The sequence below is a fragment of the Ictidomys tridecemlineatus genome, chromosome X (assembly GCF_052094955.1).
Source record: "Ictidomys tridecemlineatus isolate mIctTri1 chromosome X, mIctTri1.hap1, whole genome shotgun sequence".
In the NCBI taxonomy this organism is placed as follows: Eukaryota; Metazoa; Chordata; class Mammalia; order Rodentia; family Sciuridae; genus Ictidomys; species Ictidomys tridecemlineatus.
Window position 1 is genome coordinate 72,094,531 of NC_135493.1, and position 16,032 is coordinate 72,110,562.

Consider the following 16,032-nt stretch of genomic DNA (forward strand, 5'->3'; position numbering starts at 1 on the left):
CACTCGGAGTAAAAATCTCAATGTATCTGCATATAAAATGAAGATCTAAAGTCCCATAACCCCTGACTCTTCCTTTCCAGAGTTACCACTGTTAAGAGGGTTTTTGGTTTGGTTTGCTTTTGTAGCTTTCCAAAAATCTTGTATTGTCAAAGCTCCTGAAAATGCAGATATGTTTTGCACAGGGAACTGGCCCTGGGGTCTAAACACTTGGGGTTGAGCCTCTGAGAGATCAGATCAGCTGGAGTGAATTCTGTGTCCTCTTTGATCTGTAAATGGGATAACAGTTCCTCTCTCACTATCTCACAGGCTGTTGCAAAAGAAAAATGAGATGAAAGCATCTAGGAGCCTGCAAGGGGGCCTATTTATCTCCATACTTGTCTCTGCAACTTGAGACTAAGCACCTTTGAAACAGAAACCTTGGCGCATCAGGGGCTCTGTCCCCATTGCTCTTAGTTTCCCTGACTTGTCCAGAATGGACAGGTGATGATGCTGGGGGGCAATGGAACTTGTGCTCTGCCCCTGCAGGGTTCATGCCACACAGCTCCTTGGCCTTTGTATGAAGCCAAACCTGGCTGAGAGGACCATTTTTCTGAAGTTACTTAGCTTGCAGAATTCTGTTCCTCCACCAAGTGGTCACTGGCCAAGCCTCCTTGTCCCCATGAACTTTTGTTATTTTGAAAATTCTGCAAATCTTGTTTCCACTCTGTGCCTCACTAGACAACCAGTTCCTCAGATTCTGGCCTCAATTAATGTTTTTGAAGTTCCTTACCCCAAAAGAACGTGTGTGTGTGTGTGTAAAGATAATAGAAAGATGTGGCCAAGAAGATTCAATTTTCTAAATGGACCAGTTAGAAAACTATTGGAAGTTAGATATGGAAAGCTTCTCAGATGTCATTTAGTCCAACCTCCTTCAGATGGGGAAACTGAGACCCAGATAAGTGAAGACACTTGCCCAGGGAGATAGTGACCCTGATAACCAAGTAAAGGGGGGAAAGGATAAGCCTCTGCAATTTACCTGTGGGCTGAGGGGGTTAAAGTTGAGGAAACTAGCCTAAGGAAGGTGGGTGGGGCCAGGGAAGAGATGGGCGTGGCCAGAGAAAAGGGGGGGGAGGGGTGCTCAATCAAGAGAAACAGTGGAGACCAGCTGCAAAATTCCCCTGGAAAGTGGAAATAGAAGAAATGGGAGGGTTGTGGTTTAGCAAGTTATTATGAGTCTTGCTGAGCAAGGAGAGGGAGGAGAGAGGAAGAGAAGGATTGAGGGGGCCAGAAAAGGAGTCCAAAGGGAAGAAGAAGGCTGAGCCAGGAATATGGAGGCGATTTAGAGTGATAGGGTCAGTAAGACCTGAAACGGAACAAATCAGCAGAGTCCTATACCATGTGTGGCATCCCACCACCTTCTAAAGTTCCCACCAGATCTCCTGCCTGATTTTTTCTAGGCTTTAAGCACATGAGCCAGTCCTTATTTTTATAGCAAACTCAGCACTTTTCCACTGCTCAGTCTTTGGAGAAGTGGTCCTAAACTGTAGGCAGATATGGCACACCAACATGAGGGGACTGGACAGCCTGGTTTGGCTGCCAGAATAGGTCCTAAGTTGCCCACTCTACAGCCACAATCTAAGTCAAAGTCACATTGCAAGATGAGGTTGACCCGTTTTAAAGACGGTGGGAAACAATTTGCCAAAGAGAACAACAACCAGAAAAATAACCAAATATATATGGAGAAGCAACACATGTTAAGAATGAGGGTCCTGGAGCCAAACTGCCTTTATTCAAATTCCAGTAGTACCCTTCATTTGCTGTGTGATCTTGGACAAGTTGCCAAACTTCTCTGTTCAGTCTCTTTATTTGAAAAATGAAAATGACAATAGTGACTTCTGAGAAGATTTGGAAGAATCAATTAAGTTGATCCCCATGTAGCCTTTGAACAGTGCCTAACGCATAGTTAGTGCTCAAAAATGGTCACTATTATTATTATTATTACCATTGTTAATATGGCAACCAGCTCTAGGCATTTCACTTGTGTTATACCCTGTAAGATAACTGAGGCCCAGGTGCAAGAACACATCTAGTCTATTGACTTACAACTTTCTTAGATGCAGACTCTCCCTGCCCCCACAAAGTGAATCCTATGTGAAACCCCACTATATCAAATACACCAACAGCATGGCTAATTGAAGCAAGGTGGGGGCCTGGAGTCTCCTGACTCAGTTTGCCCTGTTCTTCCTGCAACAGCCCACAGCAGAAGTTGAGGCTCTTCCTGCACTACTGATCTAGTCCATCTAAACTTGTATATGTTTAGATGATGCTGTCACAACTCCAAGAGGGCAAGTAATATGCTCAAAGTCGCACAGCAAGACAAAGACAGCATAAGCACCGCCAGGAACATTGGTCAAAGAGAACAGCTTCTTGGTTAAACTAGAACACGGAACAGACATCCCTGACTTGGGTCAGACAAATGCTAGGAAAAGAGGGTAAGCAGGAGTGAAGGGAGGTGTCTGGACATGTTACCAGGTGGCACTGATTCTGGCCTGGGGAAGAGGCTAGGCTACACTGCCCGCCCCTCTGATTTCCCGCCACTTAGAGGCAAACTGATAGGAAAATAGGTTTTCTTCAAAGCTATATTTGAAAGAACATAAAAGAAACACATTGTTTCAAAAATTCCATCTTTGCAATCTCTGAGGGTAAACAAAGCTTTTAAAGAAGTAAAAGCATCAAACTGAGACAAAAGGCAGAGAAAAAATATATATGCAGATTTAATTACCCTGTTGGACAGGCCTGGGGAGGGGGTAATCTCAGCTTGCTTGGCATCTTCCAGGCCAGCAGAGAGGGGGCAGCCCCTCAGGCTTTATGTGCAGTACAAAGAAGTTTCTCTCAATTTTACAGGCCTTTAATTTCAGTCTATTTCAGAGACTCATATCCTGCTTGGCCCACCTCAGATATCAAGACAATTCTCTACCCATTTGGGGTATCTCACTGCACAGGGGTTGGGGTTCCCATTAGCTCTCCAGTCTGTGAGATGCAGCTGACCCACAGCTAAATTCCACCATCCAGGCCTTCCGATCGGGCTCTTGGCCTGAGTTGGCATTTTTGCAGGTTCCCTCTTCTCTGGTTCCGGACTGCAGCCTGACTTCCAACTCATTGTTGGAGGGGAAGTCTGTGGGGAGGACCTGGCACTCTGCCCTATTCACAGCTAAAGTGTGTGTGCACCCCTATCTGTGGAGAGTGGGCCATTGCCAACACTGATTGGCTAAGAACCAATGAGTTGCCAACTTTTTTTTCCAGGACCTCAACATAGGTTGCCTGGGGACACCACACTGAGGAGAAGTTATGGGAGAAATGCCCCCAGAGAACTTTGGGGCTTCTTGGTCATCTCTTCTTCTGACCGAAACTCTTGAGCTACTCAGGTCTTGTGACAGTCCTGGAAGACTGGATCTGCAGGGCAAAGCCTGGGCCAGAGCCTGGAGCTGCTTTTCCTTCCAGACAGAACTTAGGAGCTCTAGCTGTATGATGAGGGATGGACCAGAGGTTTAACGAGGGCCCACCATTTCCAGCCTGGCCTTATGTGGACCCAGCACCCTCTCATGTGTTGGCCTGAAAGTCCAGGGGGACATACTAAGGGATGGATGCAAACAAGGCCTTCCTAGTTTGTCACAAGAAGAGGGGGATGCAGGAGGAAGAGGTGTTTTTTTGTTGTTGTTGTTTTTTGGTTTTTTTTTTTTTTGGTACCTCGGATTGAACTCAGGGGCTCTCAATCTCAACCACTGAGCCACATCCCCAGCCATTTATTTTTTTTTTGTATTTCATTTAAAGACAATGTCTCAATGAGTTGCTCAGTGCCTCACTTTTGCTGATTCTGGTTTTGAACTCGTGATCTTTCTGCCTCAGTCCCCTTGAGTCACTGGGATTACAGTCGTGCACCACTGCACCTAGCAGGAAGCAGAGTTCTGATCCCCAAGATGCAAACTGCTCCAGGGACACAAAAGCAGCCTTTGATCATGACCATGCTGGTTGCTTAAGTGGATAGAGCCTGAAACCCTGAACTAGACCACAGGGTATATGTTGCTACAGGGTATGTTGGTGCTACACCCTGCCAGGCAATGCGAAGAGGAGGAGGAACTTCTGCAAGTTCTGACATAGGTGAAGGTTTGTGTCCTAAGGCCAAGGAATGGGGATAGGGGACAGGTGTATGTGGGCACTGTAACTATTTCCCAGATAAAGGCAGAAAAACAAGTGGTCATTAGAACTGAGCAGCCTGCACAGGGGCAGGAAGAAACAATGAGGTGAGGTGAAGACTTAAAGGATGAGTTTGCAATTGACAAACACATCTTATTGAACAACTTAGGCTCAATAACTTGTCCCCATTTTTTCTCATCCAGGGCCTCTCACAGGCTAAGCACTCTACCACTGAACTACACCCACAGCCCTCTTTAAAATTCTGTTTTAAGACCAGGTTTTGCTAAGTTGCTGAAGCTGGCCTCCAACTTCCATCTTCCTGCCTCAGCCTCCTGAGGAACTGGGATTACAGGTGTGTGCCACCAGGCCTGGCAAAACTTTCTATTTCTTTTTAGGTGAATAAATTGAGGCTCAGTAACTTGCCAAACGTTACATAACTACTGAATGGCAGAGCCAGGGTTTGAAACCAGAATTATGCCCAAATTCCCCTTTCCTTTCCCACAAAGTTCATTTGGCCAGCAAGGGAAGGACAGAGAAAACTCACTGAAGTATAATGTTTGAGACCAAAAGCAACAAACCTCAATTCTCTGGAGTGACATCTAAGTCCTTCCATCTTTTCCATATGAACTCTGTCTGAATGTAGAAGCAGTCATGGGGCCTTTGATGGGGAAACAGAGAAGCCAGCAGGCTCAGTTTTCCAGAGCAGCCTGCAGAGCTATTGCCTTTCAGGGCTCACTAGATGCCTCACTGGCCAGAATGGCTTTCTTTTAGGGTGCCAGGTTTGGTCCAGCCACATGAATGGCTGGATGGGAGGGGGTGTTGCCTCACCTGCAATCGTATCTCATGTTTGGTCATCAATTCATTTTTATGTACCTCCACCGCAATGATATGGGGGAAAGAAACCCCCCAATCTCTCAGCCATTATTTGGTTTGGTCAAGTCTGCTTCAGGGCTTCTCCCTCCCTCCCTCCCTTACTCACTCACTCATTCACCATTTATTCAAACCTTTTATCAATATTCTCTAAGGACAGACTCTGTGTCATACCCCTTCCTGAGCAATGAATAGACCATAAATAATAAAATATGGTCCCTGTTTGTTCTCAGAGATTTCAAATTCTTATTGAGCAGGAAGATATATAAATAACTAAGCTCAATATAGAATGACTGCTGGTGTAGCTGAGCTGTGGACACATCCAGAAAGGGAATGACTTTTGCTATTCATAGGAACTACTCAAAGGATATATAAGACTCTTCCAGGTACAGGAGCTAGGGAAAATACTTCAACATTTTTGTGCCTCAGTTTTCTCAACTATGAAATGGGATAATAATAGTTTGTACAGATTTTCTAAAAGAAATTTGTGAGTTGAAATGTGCAAAGAGCTTAGAGTGGTGGTCAGGCACATTGAAAGCACCATATGATTGTGATGTAAGTAAAGGAAATAAGGATGTGAATTTCTGGGAAAGAGAAGAGCACATGTAACACATTTGGAGGGTTAATGAAGCTTGGTGTATCTTTGGAATGCCAGCTGAGTTGCTGGGTGAGCTTGGGCAGTCATTTGAATGCCACTGTAGAAGTATGGACTTGTGCTGGTTACGTAGTGCAATGGTAGAGCACTTGCCTAGCATGCCTAAAGCCCTTGGTTTGATCCTCAGTACTGAAAAAAAAAGCATGACCTTGTCCCTTCAGTTGTGAGAAGACACCTTTGAAGCTGGACTTTTGCAATAGGGGTAGGTGTTGGGGGGTGTGGTGGCAGAGAACTCCTGTGTGAAATGCTATATCCATCAGCAAACAGATACTAGGACCAAGAGACTGTCACCAGCCAGGATATAGTCACCAAACATGAATGGAGGAATAGCCCTGTGTATTGCCCAGCTCTGGGCTCAGATCCAAGGATTGATGAGGTGTGGGAAGAGGCACTAATGTCTGCCCTCAGGAGCTGACAACCTAATTGGAATAAGGCTCAGTGCTGCCAATAAACAAATCAATAGATCTAGTGGGAAGGGGGGGTGAAGGCAGGAAGGTAAGAGGAGCTCCCACGTGGCCTCAGAGGCGGTATATATGAAGGTTACTAGCCCAAGCTGACAGTCCAAACTGTGTGACTTTGAGAAAATCACACCCAAACTTGTCACAAACATTAAATCATATGTAGAAATTAGAGGAAGGAAAACACCAATTTGTATAAGAAATATATATATATATTTGTGTGTGTATGTGTGTGTGTATAATACAAACTGGAAAATGCAAGTAGATATTTAAGATAAGAGCAGGAACTTCAAAGACATTCCCTGTGTGGAGCTAAAGCTTCAGGTTACATCTTCAGCCCCCACCCCCAAAGGCTTCACAATCTTCTCCCTCAGTCCCTGAGGGTATTTGAATACAAAAATGACACCAATGCAAAAAGTTTGAGCTCAGGAACCCTCATGACCTACCAATCATTCTTTAGAGTAAAGAAGATCCTTACCATTGTGCGGGAGATAATGGACATTCAGGTTTTAACTTCTGTCCTTGCTGCTTACTAGCTGAATGAACTTAGCAAGTTACATTACTTTTTGTCATCCCTCAATTTGTCCTTCTGTAAAAGGAGGGTGATGAAGACAATGATGGTTATGATGATGATAATAATAATAAAAATACAACTACTTAGAGGGTTGTGGTTGACATTAAATAATTCTCAAAAAAAAAAAACCACTTAGAGCAATGGCAGGCACATAGTTAGTGCTCAATATATTTTAGCTGTTATTAAATCCATTCTTGCCTCTCCCCAACCCCCCACAGTAACTTTGTCAGTTAGGTTTCATCCTGACCATTTTATGGAGAAGGAAGTTGAAGCTGTGTGAGGTTAGGTAAGATGCCCCCCTCTGCCAACAGTGGCCATTCCTGCAGTGGGGAGGCTGTGGGAGTGAATGACCTCTACAGTCCTTTCCAGCTCGGAGGTTCTGTGATTCAAGTTAATTTTTGGAGCCCTCTTGTATCATTTTTAAGGGTAGGGCTGAAGCATTAGAACTCAGGAAATAGGGGAGGGATTGGTCAGAGACAGAGATGCCTTAGCAGGGTAGCAAATGGCTACTGCCGCCCTTCCTTCTAGGCTGCTGTGTCCCCACGCTCACGGCCAACCAGAGAGCAGAAGGGAAACTCCTATGCTGGGAGGAAGCTGGCTGGGGCCTCCTTTTCCTCAGGCTGGAACTTGCCCCTGTGGCAACAACAGTGAAGAGACTTCTGGAAACTCAGAAATCAAAGGCTTAGTGGTGCCAAACTGGGCTCAGAGGGTGCATCCTGGTGGTCATTTGCTCTGGCTGACCTAGTCCAGTATGTTGATTGCTGAGAGGCCAGTAGGTGCTGGGAGAGAAGAATGAGTTTCCCACATTCCTGATTTCACTGATTTTTGATGAAAACAAAAAATAATTCCATGAAATAGAGTGGCCTAATGAAAGGAAGAGCAGTCGGAATTCTGCCTTGATTCTGAAATGAACTCAGTGTGTGCCTCTGGGATGTCCTGGCCCCCACAAGAACAGTACATTCATTCCTTTGATAACTATTTTGTCAATGCCTATTGATTGCCAGCACTAACCTGGGGGAATGGGGGAATGGCATGAAGAATGACATGGTAACTTCTAATTCTCTTCCACTTTGGATACTAAATCTATGAAAAGTGGGTTCAAATTGCATGCCAATAAGCACACATCAACTGAACACTCTCCTTTTTCCTAGACTACTGCTCAAACATAAGGCTGCTTCCCTCAGAATAAAGGCACCCAGTGTGGAAAGGATAGAGGGGAAGGGCTGTGACCCATGACACAATGGCAATGTTGAACATGCTTTGTAAATGATAAGGGGTACAAACAAGAAATACAAACAAAGCTCAGAGAAGAGTCATGGCCCATGTTATGCCACAGTTCTTGCAGAGCCAGTATGAAAATCTTGGGCCCCATACTGGCCTTGGAGAGAAATGAAATGGAAATGACTGGATCTACAAGCTGGTGACTTTCAGCTTTGTAAATGAAATCAGTCAGGCTCTCCCACCACCTCCAAATCAGGTGATACAAGTTTGCTTGCTATGGGTGGGGGGTTATGTACCTTAGAGTCCAAGTTCCAGGTGTGTGTGCTTATGTATCAGTGGGGATAGGTCCCCACTACTGAGCTCTTCAAGAGTAAAAGTTAATTGTTATTTATGGTGCCTGTATTCTGTGCCAGGCACCCTGTGAACTCAGCCCTTCAAATCCTCACAACAGTCCTGCCACATAGAGATAACTGTCCCTGTATAGATGCTGGCCAAGCCATTTGTATTTTTGAGCCTGAGGTTTCCCATTTGTAATATAACAGAGTCTATAAAAGACAGCGTCCACTCCTGAACAGTCTTGGTACTTGCAGGATTTTAAGGTGCTCTTGTTGGAACATAGCTAGTTGCACTGCTCTTGCCAGCCAGCGGGAAAATGGGGCATTTGGGCATGTGCGTGTGTGTATGAGAGAGAGAGAGAGAGAGAGAGAGAGAGAGAGAGAGAGAGAGAGAGAGAGAGAGAGAGAGAGAGAGAGAGAGAGAATATGAGAGAGAGAGAGAGAGAGAATATGAGAGAGAGATGGTGTGAGAGGCTGAGGAGTGTCAGTCTGGCAAGATGTTGGGAATCATCATTCCTCTCTCCAATCTGGTGCAAAGTCTTCTTCCATGTCACCTGGTTGGTGACATTTGGGGCATATTGGAGGTAGAGGAGCTAAGGACATCCCCCACTCTCTCACACAGGGGTATGAGAGCAGGAAGGTGGGGAATCAGTGGTGAGACACCTTTTAAATAGGAGGTCAGGGTGGAAAAGGCTAGAAAGTGACTTCAACCCACGAGGGGACTCCTGCCTAATGGCACTGGGGAGAGAGAGTGGCAGAGTAGATGACTTGAGACTAGCGTAGCTAGACTAGAGTTCCGCACACGGTGGGGGCGTGGAACTTTCTAGTCATTACTGAGGGGGCGGGGAGACTACAGCCCTCATTCCCTCAGCTCCTCCCTTGCTCCCTCCCTGCTTCCCTGGCCAGAGGCTCAGTCCGGGTGCAACCACCCTAGGCGCCAGTGCTGGACTAGCACACTTGCTGGATCTCAGGCTCCAGAGCCTCTTGGCGCAGCGCAGCGCTGCGCGGCACCCACGGACACATGGCCGGAGCACGGGGCTGGGGGCCGGCCTTGTGGCTCCCGAAACCCCGGACGTGGACGCTGCGGGGTGTGAAGGGCACCCGATGCGACCTGCCGCGCTGGAATCCAGGTGAACAGAGCCCTGCAGACCCAGGCGGGGAGGTCCGGTCAGGGCTGGGCTGCTCTTCGCCCAGAGCCTCCCGCAGCTGCCGGTCCTCACTGGCTCCCTGGCTTCCGACCCGTCCCGTTTTCTTCTATTAGCCCTATGCCCATTTGCCAAACTCCACCTCTGGCTGACAATCCCCTCTTTTCAGGCCTTCCACCCCGCGCTCCTGCTTTCTTAATTGTGGACAGCTCTTGCTCTATTCCAGAGGTGTCCCATCTTCTTATCCTGGCTGTCCATCTGGCTTTGTCCCTTCGTCTTTACCACTGCCTACAGTCTTTGGCTATTAACCCATAGTAGGTGTTTAGAAAACTGTACGTCCTTTACTGCTGATTCTGCTAAGACTTTCTTAACCTCTGTGTCTGGCGTTTGCTTGTTCATGCTTCTGCCTGTCTTCCTGTCCTGCTACGTGTCTGACCCTCGGCCTCGATTTTCCCCTGGTCATTCTGTTGTCTATCTGCCCCTCTATCCAATCCGCCAGTTTTGTTTGATTGCTTTAAAACTCTATATCCTTGCTTCTTAACATCTAGACTGTAGCTCCCTACTTCCTATCCCCCTGTCAATGACCCCTTTGTACATCATTCTGTACCTCATGTGCGGATACCACTACCAGCCCAGTTATCCTTGCAGCACCTTTTTGGTCAACTCCCATTGCCTAAAAGCTTCATCTTAAGGCCTCTTTGAACCCAGAGGGATCTCTCAAAGTGTCTGGAACTTTGCTTTTCTAAAAGTTGGCAGCTTCCTATATCTTTGGGCACTACCTGCTACTTTACCTGGTACACTCTATTGATCCTATCCAAATGATAGGGAGAAAATAGTAAACTTGGTTGGGTTTCTCACCATAGATTTGTAACGGATCCTGAACTACTGAAAGGGCACTCAAGAGATCCTAGATCAGACTCTGATTATACACCACACACACACACACACACACACACACACACACACACTGAGGTCCAGAGAAGGCAAGATTCTCTGCCAGATCACCAAGCATCTCTGTGATAGAAGCAGCAGGTTAGAAACCAGACTTAGAGATCCTAGCCCCTGACCCAGGAGTCTCAATCCTGGGGGTCTGTTAATCCAGAGACATCAGATCCTGCCCACCCATTTGGGATAGGCATTCTCTGTTAGGATAGGCTACACTTGCCTCTCCCCACTGGAGTGGGAGTTCCAAAAAGGCAGAGACCCAGGCTGCTGTGACTTGGTACTCCATTCCACATCCCCATCTTTGCAAGTACCTGATCCAGACAGAGTCTGGGCACCACATTATCTGAACCATGTGTTTGGGCATGGGGAACCCCAGCTGATGCTAATCAGATCCCAAGCGTTATTTAGTGAGAGGGTGTGTATTTGGAGGGGTATGGTGGTGGTGTGTGTGTGGGGGGGGGAGGTATACTTGGAGAAGAGCCCTCTGAGAGGGGACAGGGACTTTGAAGCCAAGCAGAGCCTAATCCCTTGGCTAAGTGACCCTTGAACCTCACCACACATCCCAACCCCTCTCTGATGGCCTCCTGGGGCTTCTGAGGGCTGCATTCAGGGACAGCAGGGGGTGGTTGTCTGGAGGTGGGCTTAGTGGCCTGAACACACATAGTTAAGCCCTCAAGACCTATTGTCACAGGGTTGGGCTGGGCCAGTTCTGGGCAGTACTGTGAGAGCCTTGCCCCTCCCCAAGCAGCCCTCCAACGTGTTGGGCTCGGGGTCTGGTGGCAGCAGCAGGGCAGGCCCTGTGGGCTGATGGGGGAGCATGGGGTAGAGAGGAAGAGCTCCCTTTCTTTGCCCTCCATCTCTTCCTCACCCTCCCAGGTTTTGTTGTGGAAGCCACAGCCCCAGAAGGGCACGTGCAAGGCTCCCAGGCAAGGGGACAGGATCCTGAGGTCTGCTCAGGTGCTCTGGGTGCCCATGGGTCCAGGGTGCGCTGAAGGTGATTCTGTGGCAGAGACTGGTCCCAGCCTCTGAGCCCACTTGGCCTCACCCCTCCCTTCCACAGCTTTCCTCTCACCCTTCCTTTCTCTCCCTTCCTCTGTTTTTTCTGGCCTTTCTCTTCGCTCCCTCCTTCCTCAGAGCTCCTCACTGCACTCCTAGCCTCTTGCTCTGCAGAAGCTCCACATGCTCAGGAACACACAGAGAATCTCACAGAGCAGAGAATGTTCTGGAAAGAAAGGCCTTGGGAACTAGGGTCCTGCCTTTGCTTGTCTAGGTGAGGAAATAAGACCTATCCAGGGCAGAGACTGGATCAGGCCAAGGGAAGAGTTGGGGTCTAGAGAAAGTGACCGAGTGGCCGCAGCTGCTTGTGTGTGTGTGTTCCTGTTGAGGGGCGCGGGGCCAGATGAGGGGGCAGTGTTAAGGGTGGGCTTGCCTTGGCTCATGGCCTCAGCACATTGTGACCTTCCACTTCAGGGCAGCCATGGGGTGGCTGGGGTGGACATCCTACTCTGGGAGTCCATGCCTCCGTCACCAGTTGCCCTGTCCATGGTGACCTACCTCTTGGATTGGGCCTGGGGTGGGCAGACCCCCTTGAGGGAATGGGGGTTCATGTGTGCTCCATCTGCCCATAGCAGCAAACCTCGGGCCCCCTTGAACCCACCAGCCAGTGCAGGCTCTGGCTGGGGTCTGCTGCATGGCTTTGGGGTCCAGCCTTCCACGGGGCTGACACCTTGCCTGGTGTTTGGTAGGGACAATGACAGCTCTTGGCATATCTGGGCGAGAGTGGGGCCTGGGTTGTCTGCCTGCGTGCCCAATCCCAGTGCCTGGAGTCGCCTGTGGGCTGCTGAGGCTGCCGGGCACAGGGATGGAGCACCTCTGTGTCCCAGCTGAGGGGGGGGAGAGCGCAGAGAGGCAGGGTGACCCTGAAGTCCCCTGGCCTGGGTGGGGCTTGGCCAGCTCTCAGCTTCCCTCAGTGCCAGCGCAGAGCTCCTCCTTCCAGGCTGCTTGGAGGTGGCAGGGGGGTGCGGCCATGGTTGTGCCCTGGGCTGAGGGCTGAGAGGGGTCTTTGTGCTCCTCCCAGGATCCAGTTTTCTGTCCCCCATCCCCACTTGGCAAGGTCCAAACAGTGAGGAGCCTGTGTGCCCGGCCCCTTTCCACCCCTGCCACTGCAGCCTCCGCCTCCTGAGATGTACCCCTGCTCACACTGCCCCCTCCTTAGTGCAGGTCCCCCTGCTGTGGCCACAGCACCTCAGGAATTTTCTTAATAAACCACGACCACTCCATGTTGTTCACATCTGATCAATGGCCCTCTTTCACGAGGTTGGGTGGGGACCCCAAGCCACCAGGAGCAGGTTTTGCTCGTGGACTTCCATGAGGCCTTCAGGAATGCGTGCACAAGTGTGGAAGCCCGTGAGAGAAGGCATCTTTTGTCATGTGCTGGAAGGAGAGGTCACAGTGTAATTCATTTCCCCCTCAAGGCTCCACTTTCCCCGTTTACACTCCTCAGCTGAGTTCCCACCAGTGATTTACCGTTGCTCCCTTACCTTCCATGGAAAAAGTAGTGGTAGGGTCTGTTTGTTGCTGTCCTGACATTCGCTCCAGCCTTTGAGGAATGAGGCTGTGGGCTTGTCTGCAACAGAGTGATAAAATCCTATTCCCAGGCAGAGAGGGATGTAGGGATTGTTGTGAGTCCTCAGAGAGGCCCATGTTGGACCCAAAGGTCTCAGAGAGAGGTTCTGGCTGGTAGTAGGTGAAGTTGCTGTCTGCTACATTCTAGAAGAAAGAGACTGATTGGCCCTTTAAAAACATTAGTTCTATAGCTCCTTCACTCTGACCCCTGCCACTGGCCTTTACAGAACACTCTCACATCCATTGTGTCCACTTTGTGCACTTGTCATTAAACTCTCCCATTTTACAGGTGAAAAAATTGATGCTTGTAGTGATACAATGACTTGTCCTGGGACCTGGTCAGAAAGCAGAACTAGGACTAATATCCAGCTCTTCTTTCTAATCCAATGCTCTTTCCACCATTTCTCAGGCCTCTGTCTCCATATCTGGCACTTATGAGAACCTGCTATGTGGCAGCCATCATTTTAAGTGATTTTTAGCCCCGTAGCTCTGTTCCACAGCCATGTAAGATCAGTACTGTGATTATCATCTATAGTGTACAGATGAGGATATGAAACCACAGAACCGCAGAGCTAGAGGTGGGGTTTGTACCACGGTGTCTGGCTCTGGAGTCCGTTACACTCTCCTATACAGCTGGGCTCTGGTAGTGATAAGAATGAAGGAAGTTCCATACCACAAGCATAGAAACACATACACAACCACTTTTTTTTTTTGCCAGCCTTTAGCCTGCTTCATACACTACATTTCCCTGAGCTGTCATCCAGTGTAGCAGGGGTGGACTATAAAACACAAGCAAGAGCTGGGGCTGTAGCCCAGTGGCAGAACGCTTGCCTAACACATGTGAGGCACTGGCTTTGATCCTCAGCATTACATAAAAATAAAAACTAATTAAGGCATGCTGTCCATCAACAACTACAAAAAATAAAAATTAAAAAACACAAGCAAGAGTGAGGACTTGTGGGAAAAGGGAAGCCAAGAACCTAAAGCTCCAGTTATCTGCAGAGCTGCTCAGTCTGCATCCCAGAAGGCACCATTTCTTCATCCATTCCAAGCACTATTACTGATTATCCATTCCATTCAGGACAGAGTCAGGCTCAAGTGGCGAGCCAGGGCTGGCAGTATTGAAGGGGCTCAGCTGTCTTTGCCCTTCTGAAGAGGCTGAGCTCTCCTTGCCTTTTTGAAGCTGAAAGATGAGGGAGATTTAAGATTAAAAAAAAGAACCAAGGAAATAGCCCTGATATTGCTTGGACTATTTCAAAATGTCATATTGTACATGGAAAATATTAGGATTGTAGCTTTCCTTGACTATTGTTTTCATTCAGTCATTCAAAGAAATATTTTTATTGAGTGCTTACTCTATGCCAGATACTGTGAAGTTCTTGTTCTATTTATTTATAGCAGTTTCTGGGTTTTTTTTGTAGTGTTCCTTTTGTAGTTTTGTACCTCCTGTCCCATTTTACCACTAAGCTATATCCCCAACCTTTTTTTTTTTTTGAATTTTGAGACATGGTCTCACTAAGTTGTCCAGGCTGGCCTTGAACTATTGATTCTCCTGCCTCAGGCTCCTGTGTAGCTGGGATTATGGATGTGAGCCACCATGCCCACCAATTTTTGTAATTTTTGGTATATTTTATACTTTTGTAGTTTTCTAGTTTGAGTGCCTTTTAAAAAAATAACTGATGGCTTAGAATTCATCCTGATCCAGTTATATGTAACTACTGAAAGATAAGTTGGGTTTGCTTATTTTTCATAGGATTTTAATTTCTTCATATCTTTCAATATTTATTCAACCACTAGCAAACATTACTGACAAACCACTGTAGGCAATGGGGTAAATGAAATCAGCTCTGACATGGTTTCTTCCCCTTGGTGAGGAGATAAGATCATGGTGGGGATCCCTACTTTTACGTCCTTTCTAGCATTTGTGCATAAGCAAGATATGTTTGGCTTGAAGTCAGGACCTTAGGGATGCTTACAATTATTACAGTCCAGCCTCAGGAAGGAGGTCATATCCCTTCCCAACTATCATAAGGATTCCTGACTCTGGGTAGGATTTTGTTTCCAGAAGTGAGTTCTTGTATTCAGGCCTCATCCACCTTCAAGATGGTTCACCTTGAACAAATTGCCAGAGGATACCAACTACAGCCCTGCCTTTGAGAGTAACAAAGGGGTAGGCGCAGGCAGTAGCCTCTCTTCATTGTTGCACCTCTGAATCTCATAAGGGCAGGAGAACTTCAATTTGACTTAGTAGACTTAGTAGACTGAAGGCCAGGAAGGAGGGAGAATCTAGAACTAAGCTAGGTTCTGTCATTGTCATGGGTGAATTTGAGAAAGTTGCCATCTGGAAAATCATGTTTGCTCTCATCTGTGTTGGATAATCTAGCAAGCAAATTTGATGGATGCTGCAGTTCCTGCATTCTAAGAACCTCAGCTTCATTTCTCCCGACAGTTAGGTGTGGGTAAAATAACCAATAGCATGGATTTGCTGAGTTGCTTAGAGCGAGTCACTTCTCCTCAATTTTTGTAATAGTAAATGTGGGGGAATAGTGGATAGACTTCAGGAGGTTTTAAATACTCCTAACCCTGACTAACAGGAGTCCTCAATTCAACAGTGAAATTGAAGCTGTGAACTTGCGTTGGAGTCTTGGGAGGAAAGCAACAGAGAAATCAAATCCTAACATGGTTTCTTACTGAATTTGGGTTTTCCGGTGGTACTTGCTGTCAGAACTGGAAGCCCACTCCTGCCATGATTAATGCCGGTTTCCTCCAAATTTCCATGCATTTCTGAATGAAGATAACTTAAGTGGGGGGCGACAGAGGGGTAGTGTTATCAGGGAAGTTGCAGAATGCTGGGACCTGAGCAAGGTAGGGATGGCAACTTCCTGCTCAAATATTGAATTATTTAGTTCTCCTTTGATTGCCCCCCACTAATTTGAAGATTTCACTGAAGGCGTCCTCTGGGCTCCCCATAAATTATCCTGAGCAAATCACTGAACCCTCTTGTGTACGTGGTATAAGTATTTGAAGCCCT

The 16,032-nt window shown here is 47.4% G+C and overlaps 1 protein-coding gene across 2 annotated transcripts in view; it reads left to right on the forward strand.

Moving 5' to 3' along the window:
- Positions 1-16,032, forward strand: part of Stard8 (StAR related lipid transfer domain containing 8) — a 77,456-nt gene that overhangs the window by 26,284 nt on the left and 35,140 nt on the right. The window contains exon 1 of one of the 2 annotated variants that reach the window (XM_021720039.3): positions 9,204-9,416. The exons of the other annotated variant lie outside the window; for it this stretch is intronic. Within the exon in view, the coding sequence (XP_021575714.3) occupies positions 9,308-9,416 (109 nt within the window). The 5' untranslated portion in view covers positions 9,204-9,307. Of the gene's footprint in view, positions 1-9,203; positions 9,417-16,032 lie in introns of those variants that run through there. 2 annotated transcript variants of the gene reach the window in all.